At 35.9% G+C, this 25435-nt stretch overlaps 1 protein-coding gene across 1 annotated transcript in view; it reads left to right on the top strand.

Moving 5' to 3' along the window:
- The window catches only part of LOC120540101 (cilia- and flagella-associated protein 46), a 248788-nt gene that overhangs the window by 140857 nt on the left and 82496 nt on the right, over positions 1-25435 (top strand). The window contains exons 40-47 of the mRNA XM_039770591.1: positions 4520-4655; positions 9793-9990; positions 10273-10461; positions 19529-19630; positions 21451-21630; positions 22522-22695; positions 22930-23027; positions 24795-24865. Coding sequence (XP_039626525.1) covers positions 4520-4655; positions 9793-9990; positions 10273-10461; positions 19529-19630; positions 21451-21630; positions 22522-22695; positions 22930-23027; positions 24795-24865 — 1148 coding nt within the window. The remainder of the gene's footprint in view (positions 1-4519; positions 4656-9792; positions 9991-10272; positions 10462-19528; positions 19631-21450; positions 21631-22521; positions 22696-22929; positions 23028-24794; positions 24866-25435) is intronic.

The raw sequence follows: 25435 nt of genomic DNA, 5'->3' as shown, positions 1-25435 counted from the left end.
GTTAAGAACACAACACCCAGTTTATTTTCAGTTCAATGCACAATTCCCAAATCAACAACACAGTACGACAGTCCCTTCTCTGTCGCCAGTCCCTTCACCTCCACTCCTCCTCAGGCTTTGTCCTCTTCCTCCCGACTGGGCATTGAATGGTGGTGACTGGCTTCCTTTATAGGGAACATGGAGGGACTCCAGTTGCCCAACAAGGTTCTTTCAAAGTGTGGCCAAATAGGGCCCTGAAAATGTCTATGAGCTCCCATGCTTATGACCCATGGCCCTGCTGAAAACCAAGGGGGCTGCCCACTTTCGGTACGGGGCAGAAACTGCCCTGGAAATACTCTCTCTCCTGGTCTTTCTGCCAAAGGGGCATACAGTAGAACAACTCCTGATCCTCAGGTTTTATCATTCCATCTGTTAAAGCATAATGGCCGAGTATAAATTTATTTCAATGCTCTGCTGGCCAGTTTATTTGTGTCATCGCATTGGCCTCCCATCTGGGTAGTGTGAATCATCCTCTCTCCCAGACGAAAAGCCTGTTCTCCTCCTACATATTATTAGGAATTACCAAAATCTACTATTGTAAATAAATAGTACAATATGACTGGTTTTGTAGGTCGATTCTTTTTTCATTCAAATTACATATTTTTGTATTTTTTAATATTTATACTGCATATATATTATTTACACTTAAGACTGGGTTTTCATTTTTATGATACTGAGGTCTGTTTAAAGTAATGATTCATAGGCGATCAAGACTTTTCCTTTTAAAAAATGTAATGCTGGACAGAGCACAACCCTTTAAAAGCAAGCTGCAACCAAACTGAAATCAAGTTAATTGACAGTAAAGCATTACATTTGAAATTACTTCCTTATCATACCTTTTATGGCATCACTTTTGAATCTTCCACTTCTTTTAAAACTCGCATGCCTCACATTAAGAAAGTTTCCTATTTTTATCTTCTCAATATATCACATGTACACTTATTTTTATCTTCATCTCATAGTAGAAGCTTGTCCATGATTTCATCACAGCCCACCTTGGCTTCTAAGCCTTTACTTGTAGATGCCCTTTCTAATCTATTTTGTCAGCTTCATTTGGTTCAAAACGCTGCTTCTAAATCTGCACTCGATGTACATCCATCAGAACTTAATACTTATTTTGTTCTATTTTCGTTGCCTCCCTGTATAAGATCCTGTTGCTTACACAAAAGCTTTAATTGGCTTTGCACAAGGCAACATCACTAACCTCCTGCTTTACTACAGTCCTATCTGTTCACTATACTCCATTGATGATGACCTATGCTGTACTGGTAACAGAGCCTTTAGACTCCGTGACCTCTGTGAACCTAAGCAGATCTGTGGAATTAATTCATTGTATTAAAACCCACCTTTTAATACATTTGTTCAGAAATTCATTTAGCTTACTTTGATATTCTTAACCTTTCTTTTAGTTCACCTTTGCTGTCCATGTCCTTCCTGATGACATTTTGTATAACAAACTACATCTTGTTGAATTTTATTTCAGTTGATTACTTGCTATTTAAACTCAGATCTTTGTGTTTCATATATCTTTTATTTGATGTTTAATCCTTTGATGCTGGTTTATATTCAGTGTTGTTTATAGAGCTTTTTCTGTGCTTATTTTAGTTCCCTTTTGAATATTTGTGAACTATGGGAAATGTTCTATATATGTAAGGTGTATAATAGTAATATTACATACAACAGTGGCTATGAAAAATCAACACCTTGTGTTCAAATTTCTGCTTTTCTTTACATAATGGTTGAAATCAAGACCAAGGTAAATGTTTTTTTCACTTATGATAAGATTTTTTTGTCCACCTATACTTAAGCAATAAACAAAAAATATGTTTTAGAAAATGAATTAAAGTCATTAAAAAAAAACATTCAATGCCTGTTTATCATGACTGCTATATTTATTTGCTGGCATTTGCTCTTCTGCCAAAGTAGAAGACAAACTCTAATGTTTTCTAAGATCTCAGTCCTTGAGCATTTAGACTAATGAATACATCTAAACTGAAATTTGTGGTTTAAAAACTGATATATTAATGAGCTTTAAAATAATGGATCATAATTAAAATCTTGTGTAGATTGAAAATACCTGAATCAGGGTGCAAAACCAATGTATTCATAAAACAAAAAGTTTAATAAAAGAAACTCTACAATATACAGAAAAAAATACACTAGAGATCATAAATGGATCTCAACATGTTTTAGTTTTCTTCCTTCATAATTTATTATAATTTACTAGGTATTTCTTCAACAGAGAGCACTCTCAGCTACCTTGGGATATCTGTGTTTGCTAGATTTGCAGTTATTCCTTGGATACTATTTAAACTGTATTGCTGCAATTCATAAACTTTTTTTTTTCTTGCAACCCAGTTTTGCCTTTTTTTGTGTCTTTGAGACCCAGAATTGCTGCCAGTGCATCATCCTAGGGGAATGGGGTCATTTCTGTTAGAAAGTCTCCGACACAGATTGTAGCAGAGCAATGACGTTTGATTAAACTGCCTGCGGCGACCCAAAGCAAAACACTCCGCAAAACATGTGCAGCTCTTTTCCTTTGAGTACAATTGTGAATCAGGACTCTATGCAGCCCAAAAACAGACAACACACGACACAAAATGTTTGAGAATAAAATAGGTTAAGAACTTATGCTGTATATTTAATTCATATGGTGTCATTATTCTATGTACATTTGATTACATTTTTTAACATAGCAGTAACAATACCATTTTCCTGATAACCCACATGGATGAAGGATGAAAAAAGTAGTTTTAGAGAAAGTCTTTTCTAAGCATAAAGGGTAATATAAAAATTCAGTCTGAAAGATTTGCAGATAATTTATGAAAATGTACCCAGTGATAAATTTTCTTAGTAATTGTTAAGTTCATATGTAAGTAATCCAGGATTACTACATATATACTAGTACATCCAGTATATATCCTGTTTATTTCTTAACCAGTTTCTCATGTTTTATTTTTTATTTGTTTTTATTTTTCATTTTTGCCTCCTTTAAAATGAAACAATGTTTAAATCAAGTGTATTTAAAATTGGCAAGAACAACACCTGGACTCTCACACACACACACACACACACACTAGAGCCAGTTTAGCAATAATAATCCACCTAATCTGCATGTTTTTAGACCATGGAGTTAAAGAACAATATATATTTAATATTGACATGTATGTTAGGATTTTGTGAAGTTTTGTATGTTGTTTTTGTTTGTTTTATTACCCAGGTTAATTGAAAAATTAGTTAAGACTTGATATTGTGGTAGTGCAAAGTAACATACTGATGAAGTTTTTTACTTTTACTGTGCTGTATGTTATTATATATAACTATGATTTAATGTTTAATCCAGATTAAACAGTTTCTCTGTTAATTGTTTTGTATATAACTTATCATTGATATATGACAATGATCTATACTAATTTTTATCATTTAACCTTATCAGTACATTTGAAATTTATAAAGTGACAGCTGAACTGAAAAGCAGTAGTCATCTTTTATCAATGCTGTATAAACATGTATATTCGGTATGCCAGTTTTCCAATTATCAGGCAGAATTAAAACAGTTAATTGTATTACAATACACAATTCATTAGTACTTTAGGTCTTTCTTTTAAACACTTATTCATGGTGTTTGGATAATGTTTCTCCTTGGAGAATTCTGCCATTTCTTAATCATTTTAGTTGCTTCATACTCTGTTAAACATGACAGCTGTATGTAACTGTGATGTGGACTGAACCTGACTTAATATATTTATCCACAAGTATGCTGTATTGCATACTCTGTGCAACAAATTAAAATAATGAAAGGTTATACTCAGTAAATTATAACATAAGGTGTTTTTTATATATTATATAGTATAAAGGGGATGTTATGAATTAAATGTAAGTAATATGGTTTTTAGTATAGTTATTCTCATTTATGTGTTGGTCATCAATGCTACAAATATAAGTGAAGATTTGGTAGGTTGATTTGTACATCTAGAACTACTTTTCAGCCTGAAGGAATCCTTTATAAAAACCTTCAATACACGCAAGTCCTAAAAGCTTGCACTTAATAATTGTGTTACAATTAGATGTGTGTGATCTGTATACAGACAAATCCTGAATTTCAATATCAATAACAAATTAATAACTTAATAAATACTTGCACAGAAGTCATAACATAAGCACGGCTGGCCTGACATGTTCCTTACAACAGTCAAAAGCCAATAAATCATCTAAGAAATTACAGTGTTTAAGTATATATGGCGACCAAACATTTGGTGGAGTGGAGAGTACTTTAATTAAAAGAGAGATACAGTAACCAGTATGAAGCTGACTGCTATTCCTGTATCCTCTAACAACCTGCTATATCAGAACAACTAAGGGAAAAAATGTGTATAAATATTATATGCTTACTACAAATTAATATCTGGACAATTGTACAGCACATACTGTAATTTGAAAAATGCATTTTAATCATTGATTATATTACTTTTTTTGACAGTAAGCTTGCCAGTAAAACTGACAATGAAGAATTCAAACATCACTATCTTTTAGAGTCCTATAGATTGATGAATCATGCGGTTATGGTTCAAGAAGAAGTATTCTGCAATACAGTCAACATATTTAATCTTCAGGAGGTAATAATCTAATGTATGAGTTTATTCCTTGTAGTTTGAGTAAGTGCTTTTACTAGGTTTAAAAAGTAGTCAAGCACAATGTTATTTTCATTTTCATTTGGTTTTTGACTCATACATACAGTACATGCAAATAGAAAAATGGTCCTAAAGTTATTTTTGAAACTGAATGTTGTAAGTCATTTGCTTTATCTGATAATTATGTGACACTCTGATAAAAAATGTACTGTATGAAAACAAATACTCACATGGAAATCAAATATAAGCAACACAGCCTCAGACAGCTGTTTTGGAGACCCGTATAATTACTCATGCTTTCATAAAACTATGAAAATTGTCATTGACACATTGTATCTCTGTATCATTGCTTTCTCCATGTTTCCACTTGTGTTTTTATTTTTAAAGCATATTGTCAAATAATGCCCTCTGGTGAAGATGGGATGCAGCTTTCAGTTTACTGCTGCAATTCATGAGTCAGTCAACATCACAATCGCCCCCATGCTCACTCATAAATTAAATCCCAAAGCACTTGAATTCCTGCACTCAGGTCAGTTTTCAGGAGAAGATAATAACATCACATTTGGAGGTGATTATTTGCACTACAACCTTATCACCCAATTGACTACATGTGGACTGGAAATCACATTCTGATAAGAAGAAGTAGAAAATATATTTGAAAAAGCAGAGGTACAACATTTAGCATGTGGTGTAAAAGCCATCTCAATATTAACACTGACATATATATAAAAAAAAGTTTTAGCTCCATTATAGCATTCTAGGACTGAAGTGAATATTTAATTTTGTTAATCAGATCATTTGTGGTTATTATCGCCTTTGGTAAATTCTGTGTTTTGACAAGAGGCAAACATTGTTTTTGGCCTTTATGGAAGTTAGGGATTCAAGATACTGTATGATGCTGACAATTACAGATTTTCCCTGAGCACAGAAAACGATGAATTAAAATACTTTGTTCTGTGCCAGTGTAATATTGTTCAAGCAGTACTTCAAAAGGGTGTAATAACACAGTTCATTCCATTTCTGCTTTAAGAGGGTTTTTAAATAATCAACAAAAGTTGGGACACTTGTGCAAATTTGTTGCTTCAACCTGCAAGGATTAATTTACCTTAATTCCTGCAGAATATCTGTAGGTTGTAACCCGTTAGTTGTTCTCTGAAGAAGGTCCATTTGTTATATTCTGAAATTTCCTTTTTTTCAATTTTTGCTAACCTAAACATTAAATTTAAACTTCTGGCAGTTTACTGCTTACTTTTTCACCATATTAGGTCATTCATCGCATTTCCACTGATTAAATTTGAAGAAAAACTGTAAAAACTGAGGTGTTTAAAAACTTTTGACAGATAGTGTAACATTGAAGCCAGATGTTTCTTAACAATTGCTACTTTAATTAGGATAAAAGAGAAATAGATGAAATCTGAATTTCCATGGAGAACTTGTTACTTAGCAGTGTTTTGAAGGATAATGTTAATGACCTTCATTTAATGATTTGATGTTATACTTCAAATGTGACACATAAAACAAGAAGAACTGAAAGCCTATTGTGGGATAAATACCCAGTTCTTGTCAAACACATTTCTTATGTGCTTATATTCTAAAAATAGTTTTAGTTTTAGTACCGGGTATGACAATAATTTTTTCATTTTACTATCTAACATCAGTATTTGAAAAAAAAATTATACACCTTTTTTTGCTTTTGTGGGATTATCAAAATTTTATGTGAAACTAACAATAGATGGCGCCACCGTTACAGGAAATTTGTGAGTGCCCTGAAATCAACAAAATTTATCATAATTTTTTTCTGAATCAGAGATTATAATTGTATATATTTTATATGTATGTTTAGTAAGTGACAAGAACGGATAAACATTTGTTCTTTTAAGTGCTTTACTGTAAATTTATAAATGATAAAAATACTTATCTGGTAAAAATAAGTGAAACAGTACATTTACAGTTAAACTGCGGTATATTACAGTATAACATTTTACTTAAAGAGCAATATTAGTACTAAGGATTACATTTTGTTTATCCATCCATTAAATTTCGAAGCCTACCTATCCAGAACAGTCTCATGGGCAAGCTGAAGCCGAGCCCAGCAAACCTTAGTCTCAAGGCAGGAACAGTCCCTGCACAGGGTACCAGCCCATACCTAACCAGCATGTCTTTAGGCATTAGGGAGGAAACTGGAGCACACAAAGACATCCCACACAGAAACAAAGAGAACATGCAAACTTGAAACCTGTTTCCTTTTTTGCACTGTAACAGCACTACCGCTGTGCTGCCATGCCACCCATTACACATATTAAATTTATTAGCATGATTTTTTTCAGGTGTATTCCTTTCTGTTTTTCATTATTGGTCAATATTCATATTCTTCTATTCACAATCCATCATTTGTCAATATTTATATACTTTTACAAACAATCTGTTTATGTTTAAACCCAACTTTTCTTTCTAAATTACAAAATGGGAATTTTATTTTTAAGGCTTTATGTCAATGTCCAAAATAGAGTCACTCAGAATCACTTACTGTATTACTTTTCCAATAATATTTCTAAAATAATCAGGGTTTTATCCTTTTATGAAGTAAAATTAGTCGAAACATAACAAAATATTTACATGTAACTAACTAGTAGAAAGTTTTATAAATCCAGTGCTTGCTAAGAAGCCTCTTTCCTATATAGTAGTTTTTTTGTTTTTTTATTTTTTATTTCTCTAATACAGTATTTTTGGGTTGTGTCAATTAACCCATAATTAATCCAATTTGAAAGTGAATGTATTATATGCAAATTTTCAAGTTGTAACTATATTTTAATATTAAAACACACGTCAAAGCTGGGGGACTGTTGCATGAACCTGCACGTCCCATAATTGTTTTTTTCCTCTAAAGTGATCTTTAAATGATATATTATGTTAAAACATTTTATGTAACACTATGAAATTATTATGCATCCTAATATGAAGCAGTTCACTATAACATATAACAAAAGGAATAGCTTAATTATTTTTTAATTTTATCTTGTAAAACAGGAAACAACCACTCCTGACTAACTTTATTTATACTGATGTTAATTGCCCTGCTGACTGCCTATCTGTCTGTTTGCCTTACAGAAATCTACTGTATAGAATCATGCAGACTTTGAAAAATTGTAGGGTTTCTTTTGTTTCTAAAATATCTAGTAAATATCAGCATAATTCCATACAGACTCTAATGCCCAGAGTCTTTTAATGGATACGGTTTTTCTTCAATAACTCATGTGTATTAGTTATTTCAAACAGAAGGTGAAAGTGTCACAGTTTTTGTTCTATTTGTCCATTATTGTACAAATTCTAAAGTTGCCTGATAATTTTTCTCCAGTTGCAATCTTTCTGTATGCTGAAATCTCAGAAGATTTTTGAAGAAAATTTGTACCTAATAGAGTAATTGACTGAACACAAAAGCTATTATATGCAAGTCAATAAATTTCTCACACAGTCCGAGTCACACAGTGCTACCCATACCATGTCTGTTTCACAACTATCATAAAAATTGGGTGCATGGTCAAAGATCACATAACTTAGCACAACATGAACTTTTATTCCAGTCCATATCTACTGCTCACCACATTTTAAGTTCAGTGTAACCTTTTCTGAAACTGTATAATATAGTCCAGTTCAGGGTTTTCAGGGCTGTTTTGTGATACAGGGGGATCAAAGTGTAAGTTCAATGTAGTAAGTCATCTGTCAAAAAACAGTAAATTACATCATATTTTAGGAAAAGTTAACCTACCTTGCTTTTAACATTTGAATACTAAAAGGGAAAAAAATCCTTGACACAGCAGGCCTGTTAAACTAGGACATCCTGACTTCATTTGTATTAGAACATTTATAAATATAGATGAGATCATAAAGTTTTAACTTATTAACAGTTTACATATAAGAAGTATATATGTCTACTTAATGACAGAAGGCTGTAATTAGAATATACCATTTATCTGTGTGCTGATTGATGTAGCTGAAATGCTACCTGTCTATTGTATGCAAATGAGCCTAACTGGTGAAGGAAGCTGTTCCATTGGATTTCTTCAGTTAGTTGTGTTTCTCTGAATAAGGGCACATGGAAGCTCCACCAGTTGGAGTAATAAAAGTACATCCATTTTGAATTTCATTAGTAATGATGAATCAAGACTATTCTTTATTTACTATTAATTAACCCGACAATACCCTTTTGTTTTATGATATTGCTCAGCCATATCTTTCTACTAATATAACATTGGAAGTTCTACAGGACTACAAACTGATTATTTATGCTCCTAAAAACATATCTAATTATAATTAATACTGATCCTGTCAGCAACCTTATATAAAACCATCAACCAGATATAAAATATATGTAATGATGTAGTTAAACAAAAAAAAATATATGAAGAGAAAGAGTATACAAAAAGTTCAGTAATGTCACTCATTTATTTCTTTGCATCTTTTCCATCAACCTACATTTAATAATTAATTTTGAAACTGCAAGTCATAAATGTATTGTTTATTTCATATCATATTTCAGATTTTTTTGGAAATCATTGTATATTTACACATGCTCTGTGTTTTTGTGTCATTAGGACATTCTAGATAATAATAATCATTTTATGCAACATAATACTTTAGTTCACACACTTATATGTTTAGGTTATCATTGATGAAAAGAAAACTGAGTTATTATTTACCAAGTTAACATCATTCATAATACAAAGGGAGATGGGAACTGAAACATAATGCAGGCAATTTAGCTGCCTACTGTATGATAATGAAAGATTACTGGATTTTTTTGACAATGTTGATGGTTTCAGATATATCAGTGTCCCCAGTGTCATTTTGTGAGTAGCTAGATAATTTGGCATAGCATGTAAGCAGAGCAGCCACTACTGTGAATCTCAAAGAAAGATGTGATTTGGTAAGCGTATCTCTTGTTGTGTGCACCTGATGAATTGTATAGAAACTGGAAACATATTATAGTGATTCTAGTTTTCAAATGGTGATTAGTTCCAGTAGATCTCCATGTTTGAAAAAAAACTAATGAATATATACTGCAGATGGATAATTTTCAAAATTTTTTAAATGACATTTCATTTGTTTTTTTCTTATTGTCTAGACAAGAAATCTAAGCTTGCCAGTGACAAGGAAGCTGGCTAAAATTAAGTTAATGCTTGTTGACCTGACTATAGACATGCTCCAGATTTTATTTAATGAAGAGAAGATGCAGGCATTTGCAGATGAACAAAAGGGTCCTGTTCGGAAAATGGTGGAGGAATATGTCCGAAACACACCTGACTGTACATCAGTTGAGCAAGTACATAGTTTTTACATTTTTAGATACCTGTGTGATCTAGCAGAAAATATTTTACTGTTTTTCTTAAAAGATAATGATTATATTTTTTGATGGGATCAAAACCCACTTTATAGATTCCTCTTAGTTAACAGGGAATTGCTTTTTTTTATATAATTCATTTGGTAAATTTTTTTTTTATATAAAACTGTTTATTTTAATTGTCTGCATTTTAATTGGAATATATTCTAAAGGTAATAAGCAGTTACACTTTACTATAATTATAAAGTATCCATTTATTTTTAGGAATGGATCATGACCGGAAAGACCCTAGGACAAATGACTCTGACTCAATTAGAAAGTGTATATACCCTCTGTACCAGTTCACTCGAGATGAAGGTCAAGTGCTTATGTCTTCTGGGAAAGTGTCTGCGATTGCTTTCTGTTAAGAATGACCCAATTTATCCTTTAGCCCACTGGAACAGTCATTTTGTGGTAAGAGTTTCTTTCATTGTTTTTTATACCCTTGTGCATTTTTGTGCAGGAGAAGCATTTCCAATAATAGTGGCAAAGAAAAGAAAGAGTATATTAGATATAAACCTGATTTATTCTTCATTCCTTAAATTCTATATATCATTTTTACATTTTTTTCTCTATTAAGATTGAAATGTCTTTTTTAAGCTGTTTGGGAGCCCTTCCTATTTTCTTTTTATCATTCTTTTTTGAATTGTTTTTGAATTAATACATATCAGTGATGTGTAAATCTAAAATAAAGTATAGATAAAATGAAAATCTGTCATTAAAGATTACAACTACTTTACTAATGATTTTCCTATACATTACTATGCTTTGGATAGTTAAGCACAATCCATCCTTTTTCTGAGGTTGTTTATTGCAATCAAGGTCTTGAGTCTCAGGAGCCTATGTCAACAGCATCAACTACAAGGCTGGAACCACTTCTGGAAGGAGGTGCTGATCCATTGCCGAAGAAACTTGCACACACACCCACATTCACTGACAATGGATCAGTTTAGAGCACTATAGGAAAATATATATGTTTTGAGAGACAAGGAAAAAATGAGCTAGACAGATTGGTTGGTCAAACCCCCTCCCTTGCCTGTGATAGATTTGCCCAGTGCCACAACTTGAAGTATCATTCACCTACAAGCATCTGATGGTCAGGCAACCCATATGCCCCAAGCTGGCTGAGACAGAAATGGCAAGATAGAGCTGTTTTGTGGTCTCACCAACTGCAAGACAAAGAGGTGAGGGTAGGATGCAGTGCCAATTTAGTGGCAGGCATAGGCAGGAAAGACCTAGACACTCTAGACCAGTGTTTCCCAACCTTGGTCCTGTGGCCACCCTGTGGCTGCAGGTTTTTCTTCCAACCAGCTTTGGTTTTTAATTGGACTGCTGGGCTAATTAAGTGATGTGTTATTTCCCAAGTTCTGTGTTTTGGGAACAATATAGGAATTAGAAAACTAAGTTTGGTAAATAGATAATAAAATGTACCAAGCAGTTATATGGGAATAATGTATTTTTTCTTTTTAACAATATTTTCATCTTGATTTTCATTCTACTTTTCTAGGTGTTCTAATTGTTTAACTAATCCATTATTTACTAATTAGTGGGTCTGATGCTAAAGTACTTGCAGCCTTTGATTATTCAGTGTTGTATGCCAGCGTGTCTGCTCTGCTCATTTTTAATTGCCATTAATAAGATAGATTGTCCATAAAAAGCATAAGTGTGCCTGGTACCAGAGCACCTTGAGTCATAGCATGATGATAGACTGTGTAATTGTGTTGTCTCATCTGGGGCCATATGTTTTAGACACTCAGGTGAAGAGAGGGGAAGTGCTGTCAACTGATCATCACTTGGTAGAGAGATAGTAGAGAGAGGCTCAAAGCGAAGGCTGTAGTCCAAATAGACCACAGAAGCTTAGACAAGCAGTTAGGATGTACTGGGAATGTAAATCTGAGGTTTCCGTTCATGATAACTTTAACCCCTACCACTAAGATTTCTTCCATGTGAAGACCAGCTCTTCTCCATGGCGCAGTGCTGGATGTTGTGGTCACCCAGTCTACATGTGTTTTGTAGATCTGGCAAAAACATGACTGTGTCTGTCAGCATGTATTATGGGAAGTGGCGTGGGAATATGGGGTAGTAGGGACACTCATGTGTCAAAATACTTGGTTTTAAGTCAGATTTGTTGGAGTCCATCAAAGTAATGTCTTGTTACTGCTCTTGTCTGTGGGTTTCATGGACAGTATTTCAACAGCTAAGAATCTGAGGTTGTCCAGATGGGTGTAGGGATGGGGCATATGGGTAGTTTTGTTGTTTTATACAGATGATATTGTCCTCTTTACCTCATCTGACTCTGACCTTTAGCACTCACTTGAGTAATTGCTGCCGAGTGTGAAATGGCAGGGATGAGGATCAGCACTTCCAAGTCTGAAGCCATGGTTTTCTCTCAGTAAAGATTAGGTTGCTCTCTCCATATAATGGGGAAAAAATGACCTTAATGAATGATCTAGAGATATTCTTCCTGAATAATGGAAGAAGGAAATGTCAGATCGACAAGCAAACTGGAGTTGCGGAAGCTATTCTGTAGGTATTGTATTAGTCAGTGGTGGTGACGCGAAAACTGAGTCTAAAGACAAAACTCACCCCATTTGCAAAAACAAAACATGGAACTATCTACTGAAGTAAATGTTTACTAATTGTGTGTAACATGGAGCTCTAAAACAACATATCCAGTCATTGTAAACCTCTTATGCTGCAATCTTTAAAAAATATGCAAATCATTAACTTGTCTAGAATCGATTATTCATTCAGTGTATTAAAAAGCTACGGTGGGCTGGCGCCCGGCCTGGGGTTTGTTTCCTCCTTGTGCCTTGTGAGTTTCTTCTTATTATTAAACATGCAGAATAAAAGCAACTTAATAACGAACAATGGCCGCTAGACTTGGCATTTTTTTCCGATCTAATCCAACATATTGAATGAGCTTAATTTACAGCTGCAAGGAAAAGAAAAAACCATGGTCAATATGATTAGCTCAGTTAATGCTTTCAAATGAAAAATGCAACATCTGTCCTCAAAGCTGCAGCGCCTTGATTTGGGGAACATCCAAAACCTCACGTCAGAACTGGAGATGCAATGGAAGGCGTGTGCGCAACTTGACAGCATACGCTACACAGAGCAGAATGAAAATTGTCTGTCAGACTTTGACAAATGGTTTAAAGACTCAGCTTTACTTGAGCCAATCATTACATTTAAGTGCTATCCATTTAGGGAAGATGTTGACGGTGATTGACCCGCATCAAAAATTGCAACACTGTTTTACCTAAAACTCTACAGTGGAGGATGAGATTTTGACACTACAGGATAACATTCAGCTGAAGTATGGGTCTCATGGACAGTTTTGGAACTTACTCACAGAGGAAAAGTACACAAACATGAGGAAATGTGCTACCTCCTTGACTGCATTATTCGGCTCTACATATTTATGCGAGTCAGCCTTCTCCCACATGAAGATTATTAAATCCAGATACTGTAGTGACCATACATGTATTGAATTGTTACTGTGCCATAAGGGTTATTCAGTTATGCAAGGTACGACAACATATATTTTATGTATAAAGTATACTCAGTATATATATATATATATATATAGTAGCGATCCGGGTAAACAATAACAGGAGCACTCGCAGCTGTCAGGGCCTTTTCAGTTTTATTTTGGTTAAATTGGTCCTATACAAAAATGGAACAATCTCGCTGACTCTGGGAATCCTCTCAACCCTAGCACACACCCGGAACACCAAACCAAAAAACAAAAGAAAAAAACATCCCCCTTGAGGTGTGTCCGCCGCTTACAATTAGAAACCTCCCCTTCCAGTTGTCCCTTGCCCTCAGACAGGGTTAGAAAGCACTGCCTGCACGTTACACAGCCTCCCCCTCAGCTCCTTGTCCCCAAGAAAGCACAAAGTCCCTGTGATGGGCTGGCAGGCATCGCTATCGATGAGGTTTGGGTGTTCACAGAGGTTGGTGCAGCAGACTACTGCCTGTCTGCAAATTTTCTGCAGCATCCATGGAAGAGGCTAAACCTTGATTTCCCTCCTGAATAGAAGCTGGTGATGGTGATGATTCCATTTGTCTCTCCATGTTAGAGCATCATTCACGATATGGAGCCAAACGATCCTGGTGGAGGAATATGCAGCACCCTGGCAGGGGCAGTTGAACCCAGTACACAACCTTCCCCACCCTTTCCAGAACCCGGCAAGGGCCTACCCAGGAGCTGTCCAACTTTGGGGCAACGTCCTCTTTTCTGTTTGGGTCCATAAGCCCAACCCTGATCGCCCTCTTGAAAAGGTTGGCCTCGAGCTCTCAGATCGTACTATCGCTTCTGATGAGTTCCTGCTACATGGAGGTGATCCATGGCAAATGCATGAACAGACTCCATGCGAATCTGTAGCGTGCAAGCGTATTCAGGACCAGACACTTCAGCCATAGTATCGGGGTAGCCCGAATGCAAGTTCTGTGGGAGTTCTTAATTCTCTTCCCAACATTAGTAGGGCAGGTGTGCAGCCAGAAGACTCTTGCACTGCAGACTAAATGGCTAGGAGTACCAATGGTAGCTGCTGATCCCAGTCATGTTGGTCTTGGGAAGTGGCAAGAGCCAACTGTGTTGCATGTGTGCAAGTATGAACCTCTCTGCAAGCCCATCACTCTGTGGGTGAAGAGGGGTTGTACGGGTCTTTCGGATGCCCATCCGCTGGCACATCTGCTGGAATACCTGACTCTCAAAATTCTGGCCCTGGTCCAAGTGTAATTCATCTGGCATCCCGAATCTACTGAAAAATCCATCAATAAGGGTCTCAGCCACAGTTTCTGCTTTTTGATCTGGTAGCGCGTAAGCCTCAGGCCACTTGGTGAAATAGTCAATTGATACCAAGACAGCACACCTGGTATTGTTGCAGTGGTGCTGCCCTGTTGGACCTTTCCTGGCAGTACAAGCATCACATTGCCAACAATAATCCTCCACATCCCTCCGACTCCGGCTCCAGTAAAAAGCTTGGCGTAACCTCCTTAGTGTCTTCGTGACCCCAAAATGCCCATCACCAGGGGTGCCATGTACACTTCATAATACTTCTTCTTGAAGTGCACAAGGTACCATCACTTGCCACCTTCCTTCACCGGTTACAGGATTCCGCCACTGCCTCTTCAGAACTCTCCTGTTGACGGACAAACTCCCCCACTGAGACCACAGACCTTTCACTACACTGGACTCCGCTGCAACCTCTAGCCATTGGATGATCAGCTGCAATGGTCAAAAGTGTTATTTGTAGGTTGAGAAAAACCACAAAAAAAAACAACAGCTATGGGAAATGGCTGTGGTATAGCAGGTCAAGAAGCCGGTTTTAAATAAATAATTGCTGCACTTGCAGCTTAGTGAGGGGGCATGGTGGTTGAGTGGCTGAAGCAGTTCCGGGGTAATTCATGGTGTGTGCGTTTCTTACCTAAGTGCACAGGTGAGAAACTGTCCACATCCATAAATGTTCCCGGGGCTGCTGATTACTACGGCTGCCACATCCGCTTCATACATAGAAGCGTGAGGCGGCTAAAAGGGAAGAAAGAAGGAAGGAGAGAGGATAAGAATAGAAAACGGAGGTTGCAAAAGTGCGCAAGAGAGCAGGAAGCAGTGTGGCAAAAGAACCAGTGTGAGCGAGAGAGCGAGCACGCAGGCTTGCAGACAGGCAACTGGACAGTAGTGAGCCCTAGAAGGGGTGTTTGGCCAACACTTAGGGCAGTTGGAAGTGGTCGCTCCCGTGGAGCATTTTATGAAGGGATGGGAGTGACCAGTAGAAGGACGGCTGGCCGCGTAAGGCCGAGAAGGCAGCAGGAGTCGGCAGACTTGGAAGTAGGGAATCCAATCTGATTCTATTGTCACAAATTCTGCTATATCCCAATCCTTTAAATTAAACAGAGGCACCAAACAGGGCTTTCCATTGTCGCTTCTTCTATTTAATCTATCTCTATCTGTGTTTATTCTTGGAAATGCTCCCTCAGATCCTTCTTCCATTCTTGACCTGTCCAACACCTATGAGGTTCTTTCAGGTTATAAAAAAATGGGTCTAAATCTTCCCTTCTGCCTTAGAATCACCTGTATAAAAATGCCTCTTCCCGCTATGATTCCTTTAAGCAGCAAAATCAAGTACCTTTGAAAAGACCTCTCCAGTCCAATACAAGATATTCTAAGTTCAAATTATAGCTATTTTTAAAAGTAGAAAATCTTCATTGTCAGTCTGGTCCAAATTATCATTGTCCTTTCTATCTCATTTAGCTATTCTTCTTCTTCTTTTTTCGGCTGCTCCCGTTAGGCGTTGCCACTAGGGGATCCAATCCCAGGCTCGGATTCACGGACATTTTTCATTCCCACATTCCCGGGAATGAAACTGCTGTAATTCCTTGCACTGCTCTTAATCTTGATCAGTCAGGCCATTTCTGTTACTTTATTGCAGTGCATAGTACTGTTATGTAATGCAGGAATTGAACATATCAACATATCATAGGGCACCAACTACCAGGAAAGTTATTCCAAACAAAACTTAATTGGTCTACTGTCAAGCCAGTGCTGATAAAGTGCTCATTCCTAAAGTGCCAGGCTGAACATTGTGAAATGAACTGTTAGAGAAGGTACCTCGTTTCTCTGGACCAAGCACGGTGCAGTTTTATTTGCATGCTAGTTTGAGAGAAGGTCGACTGAAAGTTGTTTTTAATGTATTAAATTTAAGTAAGTTCATTCATTTTTGTAAACCTGCTTATTCCATTACAGAGGATGGTGAAGACTGAACCCATTCCAGAAGCAATGATTACACTGGATGGGATGCAATTTCAATTGCTGAGTAAAATGTTCATTACACATGTTAAACAATATATTTTACAACCTTTTTTTTGCTTTATCAGTTTTATAGATCACATTACATTTAATAAGTCACCGATCAATTAGAAGATACAATCCATAAATTTATGTTTCAGTGTTGTCATTTCAACACCCCTTTTCTTACTTACCTACAGTAAGTATTCCTAGTATGAACTAGTCCCTAAAAGATACTGAGACAAAAAGAGACCTACCTACTGTATGTCACCTGTTGGTTTGACTAGCCCTAAGTATAACACATTCCCAAACTTTATATGACCTAAAGTAACAGATTGCTTGAGTACACTGTTTACAATTTGGGTCTTATCACATATATATTTTGAATTATCTCAGTAATGGTATGTGTGTGCATTTTTTTAACTGAATTACACTATGCCAGATACAAATTAGAGTGTATCTTGTTGGCATTATTCAGCTCATTATCTGAGTTAGGCTGATTGGTCAGTTTCGCTTTGTTGAGGTGATCAGCAGAAGAAACACTGAGCAAGAAAGTTTGATACACATGAGGATGCCAAGTAGCGGAGTAGGAGGAATGTTGTGAATCGCCTTCAAACACAGGAAGCATTCGCTACTCTGTGTCTTTTCTGTCTGAGTGATCTGAGTGAGTCTGATTGGACAGTTTGGCTTTGGTCAGGCATTCAACAGAGCTAGAGTGTTTGAAATACATAAGGATACCAAGTAAAAGCTGGTGAGAGCCAGCTTCAAAGATGGGAAATTTTTGCAGGATTATGAATAATGTTTTCAAAGTGGGGTAATGGAGGCCCATCTACCATTGGTGGTAGTCAAAAAGCAGACAGGAAGCAAGCAATGTGCCTTGAAATAACAGAGTCTGAGAATTAGGTTTATGGGAAGGTGATTCCTGTGGATACCAAGGAAAGGCATAGGAAGAATGCTTAAGGTACATGTAGGGCAAGAGATATAAAATATGAAATATTTTTTAATTTATTATATTACCTTCAACAAGTAAAGCTAACTAGTCTTCATTATTACAGATAGATATACAGTATAGCAATATTATAGATAGATTTTGATGGAAGATTAGGAAAGTTGGACAGTTTGTTTTTTTTTAAAAAGGTGTAAGAAGAAGAGACATGAGGCATGGCAAGGTTTGGGGCAGCCACCCGTTTAATCCGGTTTCCTGGCTGCAAAAGTAATCGATTCATCAGAGACAAGTTTACTGAGTCCAAAACAGAACTGCCTGCCAGAGCAAAGGCAGGAGGCTTTATAGGACGGAGGGCGGAAGTGATGTCGTCCTCTGTGCCGGAACCGGAAGTGACATCGTCCTCGGTGCCGGAACCGGAAGGGATGTGTCCCTCTTCGAGGTGTCGACTCCTGGTGGGATTTCCCGGGAAAGACCTGTAGAGAACTCAGAAAGAGCGTCAGCGTACCCAGATACCCCCCCACCCCCCACCCCACCAACTGGGCAGATGTATAATCAGTTCTCTCTAAGCCCTTCAGCTGCCTCCCATGCACACGTGTGTCACAAAGGTTTCTAAAATGCATAGTGGAAGCAGTTTGTTATTGGAAAATTATGCATGAGTTATTGCTGTTTAAAGCAAACAAATTTGTGGTTAATGCAGAGGTCTGCACCAATCCAGGTTCTAGCAGCTTCAATGATTAACTCTTTTATACTGTAGTTTAAGGAAGCTGGAAACAATTATTATCATGCACTGCACACGATCAACAGTAACATCTCAGCCTTAAAGTGTCTGTTATATTGGTACCATATTTCATATGTGTGATAAACCATCAGATTATTATTTAACTGGTTAAAATTAGTAATGAGAGGAGTACAGAGTAAAGTATATGGAAAGGAGTTTAATCAGAATTTCCTTTCCAGGGATAACAAAGAAGGTTCGGTATCATTACTTTAGGCTTCTTCCCATAGCCTTAGAGTATATATTTGCATGACCCATTAATAAAAATGTAAGTTACGCAGTGCCATACCAGTCTCTGCTTTATGTCTTTGCAAAGCTATCTTTTTTATATGTGGCCTTTTTCATTCAAAATGAACTACAGTAAATTGCATCCACTGTTTACAATATTTACAATATTTCTTAAATGATTTCTTATCATAGTTTCAGTATCATTCACTTTATTTCTAATATATTCTGATATGTTATCCTCTTTTCTATAGCAAGGTCTTTATGGCTATTTCCACCTATAGATCAAATAAAGACTTACTATAAAACATTTACTGTATGTGAAAAACATAAGCTCCTAAAGTGAGGAAAAGCAACTCAAATATTAATGCAAGTCATTTTATTGATAGTCTGTGAAACTCAAACAAGCATTTCTCATTTCTCAAGCATTTTGGAAAACCACACAAGAATTTCATGTGGATTTCCATGCAGCTAGGGTTTGCATCAAGCATGCTTCCCAGAAAAATATGAATATGTACTTCAACACTTTTAATAATATCATGTCACTGACTAACAAAATAACATGTTAAAATTATTAAGATGAGGAGAAAGCATTACATTTGTGGTGTAAACATTTTTGTAACGTTTCCATAATCGTACATTTCTTAAGTTGTGTTTAATTTACACTTAATCACACACTCAGTTATAAAGACAATAGTTTAGACATAAATTATTCTGAAGTCAGTTTTTTTTTTTTTTGCAGGAGGAAATTAAAAGCAAATTGAACGATGATGAACCAGAAATAGAGGCTGATTGTCAACAACAGGAAGTGAAGCAATACTCATCAAAAGCGTCTAAGCTCAAGGTAGCTGCTTTGGCTTAAAAATGTATTTGCTTAGCAGATGCTTTCATTCAAAGAGAATTACAAAAGAGGTCAACATAATCGATAACATCAGTCTGAGGACCTTTTGGGAACAAGTATTATGGGACAAGGTTACAAAATTGATCATCACAAGTGAAGAGCTCAGAACTAAAATACAACTTAGTTATAATTCCTAGATAATAAAACCTAACAGCTAATAGCAGTTAGACAGAAATCCACTGAGCAGAAGTGTCTTTAAACACTTTTTAAAAAACACATTGAGGAAATCAGAATTCCAAATGGAGGTGGACAACTTATTCCACCAGCTAGGAACTACACATGAAAAGAGTCTCAACTAAGATTTAATACCACGCAGAGGTGGCACCACTGGATGCTGTTTATCAGTGGACCCGAGTGGTCATAAAGGAGCATAGTGTCTTAATATACTCTATATCGGTACTGATCTATTGGCTACTCTGTAGGTAAGCATCAAGGATTTAAACTTAATACTGTAAGTGCTTCTACAGGGAGCTAATGTAGTGATCTAAAGAGAGGAGTGATTTTGCCTACCTTAGCTGATTGAACACAAGACATACCACTAGATTTTCAGTCATTTGTAGTGGCATGTCAGCACTCCCACCTGTAGAGAACTGCATTAGTCAAGACATGGCAATACAGAAGCCTAAATCAGGAGTTGGCCACATACTTATATACAGCCTGATCTTGTGGATATTGTATAGAGTGAATATTCAAGACTGAGAGACTGTAGCAACATGGTCCCTAAAGGACAGCTGGTCATCGATCAGCACCCCAAGGTTGTGTACTGACTTGGCGGGTGTTAGTTAGAATGAACTAAGCTAGGATAACAAGAAGGTCTGTCTTTGCCAAGTTGACCTGGAGATGGTGTTCCTTTATTGGGTTGCAGGTATTAGGTATTATTGGGTATTAGGTTGCAGTGTCAGTGAGACATACAGAGATTTAGGCAGATACCGTGTGATCCTCTGGAGTGGATGACAGGTACAGCTGTGTATCATCAGCATAGCACTGATAAAGAGAAACCATGAGACTGGATGATAGGGCCCAGTGAGGAGCTGTATAGAGGAGAGAAGAGGCCCAACACCAATCTTTGGGGCACCTCCATGCTTGCCTGATGCACCCTTGTCAGCTCTCCATACTAGGACATACACTAGGATCTACCCAAGAAGTAGCACTCAGACTACCTAAATAATGATTTTATATTTAGCATATTTCTGCTTTACTGGGATCAACACAATATTTTTGTCACTAAATTAGAGCTAGTTTCTTCGTAAACTGGGATTTATATTGCTTGCTTTAAAAAAGCTCAAAGCAAATTTCAGGTATACAACTGTTATACATCAGCCCATCTTCTAAGTACTTTTTTTTTGCCAGTAGAAATTACAGAGTCATAGGGAACTGGACACTTTCCCAGGAGCCAAGACAAGAATTTGCCCTGAATTGTACAATAATCCTTTGCAGAGCACACTCATACACCCACTGGGCCTATCTAGAGTTGCAGGTTAATTTAGCAATTGTACAGGTATCTTTGTGAAAGAAGTCATGGACAGAAGAGAGAATTTACACACTCCACATAGATTATGAATAAACTGGGGATCACACCTCTTTTCTTGAAGATTTAAGATAATTTAATAAGTACCAACTGCTATCTCACCATATCACCTTTGGTATATTAAACATATAAATACTGAATGCATGTGTAAAATGATGAATATATTCTCTGTGTGTTTTTTTAAATTAATTTAAAGTATCAAGAATAATTGTTTTGCTTGTCTGTTTATTTATAGAATGAAAGATTATTTGCCCAGCAGACCCTTGCCCAGGCTACTGAAGTTTTGGCACAAACCCTTAGTTTATCTATAAACAACAAATTTACTGATGTTATAACAATGTCCAGTCTTGATTTACTTGAGTGCTTTCAACAATTTGATCATGTATCTTCCTGTCAATATTTAGCTCTTTACCAGGTAAGTGTTGTGAGTGTACATTACAAAAAGAAGTTACAACTGAGTAAATAACCTAACTCTTGCTAGCTTATGACTACTTAGTAACACTGACTGTGTTTTATTCATACAGGAGTTATTATTTTTAAAAATACATTATACTGTTTATATTGTTTCTAGTCATAAAACTCATTTTAAATATAGTTTTTGTTTTTAATGGTATAGATGGTCTTGTAAATGGTCAGTGTTCACTTTATTTTTAGTGCTTTCCTTGAAAGAATCTTTAATAAAGTGGCAATTTTTACCAATTTTGAATTATGTATTTCTTTTGAACCAGCACATGGGTTAATACTGTATGTAAAACTTAAACCTAAAAAGGCAACATTTGTGACCTAGATAAAAGCTCTTTATTGATATGTGAAAAAGATTTAGTATTAGTAAAAATAAGTCATTTTTCTGTTTGTAGCACAGTAAACAGTCACTATGTCTATTTTAAATGTAATACAAATTTGTTGTCTCTTCCCAGTGCCTATTTCCTGTTATTTATCACTTTGAAATATTTTATAATATATTTTATAATATTTTATAATATACTTATCTTGTTTCTTTAGTTGTATTCATGTGTGCTTTGTGTCATCTGTTAGTGCACTATGTAAAAGAGATTGATAAATTGATATCACTGATGAAACTTTCACACAACATTTTTTTTTGAATGAGTGCCAGACATTTTTCTGTTTTCTCATTTACGTATAAGAATTATAAGTAGTACTTCAGTTTATAGATAGGACTTGTCTTTTGACTTGTGTCAGTCATATGTTGTATTTTCAGAAAAGAGCTGATTAAATTATTAAAATTTATTTTTGATCATAAGATTGTTTAAAGTCTTATAAATTGATTTTTATTCAATTGTTTTAGAGCTGTCGTGTTTCAATGATGATGTCCGAAGTTCTAAACATAGCCACTAGTGACACAAGCAGCTCTCAGCTGGCAGCATTGATGAATCTTTTAAACCAATTGCATGGTACAAGGGATGCCAGAGCAAACACACTCTTCCTTACTGTACAGCAAAAGCTGACTGAAATTTCAAAGGTACGTAAAGCTGAATAATTATGTATTTCACTTATACCAGTAAATGCAACTTAATATCTTTTGCTACCTTGTTACAAAAAATGCATTTTGATTTTTTTTTTTATACCTTGGTATGAAAAATGCTTTTTGACGTACACTGCCTGAAAGTTCTCAAAGGTTATTATATGACTGTTGTTAGATTTTGTTTATACTGGAAAATTTAATGCAGTTTCTTTTTCTTCCCATTTCATTTAGGCATATGCAAATCTTATGATTAATCCACAGCACCTTAATCATCTAAATGACCTCCCGCCAAACTTTCGCATTCTCATTCTGCAGCATTCAGAAGATAGGTAAGAATGCTTGTAAAATCATATGCTGTATATAAAGTATTAATTCTCCACAATTTAATACTTTGTAGAGCTACCTCTTGCAGTAATAACAGGTTTACAAAATGTTTGGAAGTGATTTTTGCCAAGATTTTTTCCAGGTTGTTCAGGTTAGTTGGATGACACAATTTTGAAATAGTGTCCCCGACTGTCAGTTGGAATGTGATCAGTGCCTTGACTGGGCCATTGTAGGACATTTACCTTTTTTTTCTTTTAAACCACTCCAAGGTTACTTTGGCCTTGTTTTGGGGATTTTCGTGCTGCAAGTTTAATTTTTGGCCCAGCTTTTAGTCTTTTGGAACACTGAGACAGGATCTTTTGCAGAATTTGCTTTAATTTTCTATTATCCATTGGTTCTCCTATGTCTCTGCTAAATTGGTAGGGCAGGATCAAGCATGGGTCAAACATGCACCAAAAGAAAATTCTTAGTCCAATAAAGTTTGTTTTAAAAATGTTTAGTGAAAATTCAAAGCGAACAGTTTTGCTAAAATAGGGAAACAAAGTTGTTACGCATGCAGAGTAAAAGGCAAAAAAGGAAAAAATGTTTCTTCTTTATACTTAACTTTTTCTTGTTAAACTTCAGTTGTTTTCTATACTTAAAATTATTTCTCTATTCTTTGTTTAATACATTCAGTACGTTCAGTATATTCTATACGTACAGCACTTCACGTTCAAAAGGGTGTATTACGTTACATAAAACTGGGCACGGTTTGAAGCTGTGTTGCCCCCATGCCTTACCTACGGCAAGGCAGATCACTAATCTGTGTCAGAGGGACAAGAAATAGAATAAAGACAAACATTTAACATAACTAAGAAAAAACCTTTTTCAACTTAACATAACCTAAATAACTAACAAATAGCTCTTACATTCTACTTTTCTACCCAGTCCCTGCTGATGAAAGTCATCCACAGCATAATTGTGCAGCCACCACTATACTTCACTGCTTGTATGAGGTTTCATAACGTGTGCTAAAGGTTACATCCATGGCATACATATCTCCTTGAACTTTGGCCAGAAAGATCCATCTTGACTTCATCTGACCACAGAATCACGTTTATGCTTTTTTGGCAAACTCCAGAAATTCTTTCACATGGTGGTCTTTGACTAATGTCTTATTTTGTGCAACTCTTCTATCCAGGAGATTGTTATGAAGTGTTCTTGATATCTTTGACTGGTTCATTTTTCCTGGATTGGCACTGCTAAAGTGGCCCTGGTATGTGTGTGTGTTCACCCAGTGATGAACTGGCACCCTGCCCAGGGAATTGTTTCTGCGCTTGCTGGGATAGGTTCCAGCTCCCCACAGTTTGTGTGGGCTTGGAAAATGGTATGGTATAAAAACATCACAGAGGAGAAAACTTTACTGTTGGTTATTCAGCAACATTAGAGAATTGGTCAAGAGACTGAATACTTTTACAAGGCATTGCATTTTCAAATGAATTTTCTCCAGTTTCTTTAAGTCATGGTAGTATTTAGACTGTGGCAACTTAAACATGACTTCTGAATAATTTGCAATATTTTGTATACACTAGTTATTTTATTTGTCCATATTGGTTTGTGCTTTAAACCCAGGGTGTGGGAAGACTACTGGAAGTTGCACTTTTGAACTTAGTAGTTGTTTGATTGATTGCAAAATTACTCTTGAATGCTAACCATTCTTAATTTTTAAACATTCCCAATGTTTGTGAAAAACATAAGTTTCTTTATTGTTAATTTAATTTCTCTCACTATAGGTCTGTTTTGTATGGTGCATTTTTTGACAAAGCAAAAGCAAATGAGAAACTGAGGGGGCCTCCACTAACAGGTAAGTTATTTTGGTGATGGAGATTTACTGCTGTACACGAGTCATAAATAACCACTTCTACTTCCGTTCATAAAGAACCACATTAGAAAAGCATTTCTTTAAATAATATTTCATATTATGATACTTTTTGCATTTCCAATTCAAGCAACGCTGAATTTAAAGTATCAGAAACTGCCCTAAGTCAAAAACATTTATCATTTATATTCTTTACCTGACATAACTTATTTAACTATCAACTGGTTGTCTAAATTGCTAATCTTTTTTTATTCTTCGTAATGTTTTAAGAGTTACTGAATGCCTTTTATGATTTTGTGATTTGATATGATGTTTGTCTCTTCCTTTTGTTTCATCCAGTATTTTCTGTGGCTTTCTACCCAGCTTGTACTTCTGCAGAATTTGTTCCATCTAACATCAGGCTGAAATCCCATTCTATATCACAATACTTTGTAAATGAGTGATTTGATCACCTGTCATAAAGAGAGCTGTCATAAAGAAGTGATAGACTGTACTTGTAGACTAGACAGGATCTGGTGACCAATAATTGGAAAATTGGCCAAGTGCTTTCTTAGC

This window comes from Polypterus senegalus, chromosome 1 (genome assembly GCF_016835505.1).
Source record: "Polypterus senegalus isolate Bchr_013 chromosome 1, ASM1683550v1, whole genome shotgun sequence".
In the NCBI taxonomy this organism is placed as follows: Eukaryota; Metazoa; Chordata; class Cladistia; order Polypteriformes; family Polypteridae; genus Polypterus; species Polypterus senegalus.
Note: the sequence above shows the minus strand (reverse complement) of the source record. Positions and strands in the feature narration are given on the sequence as shown.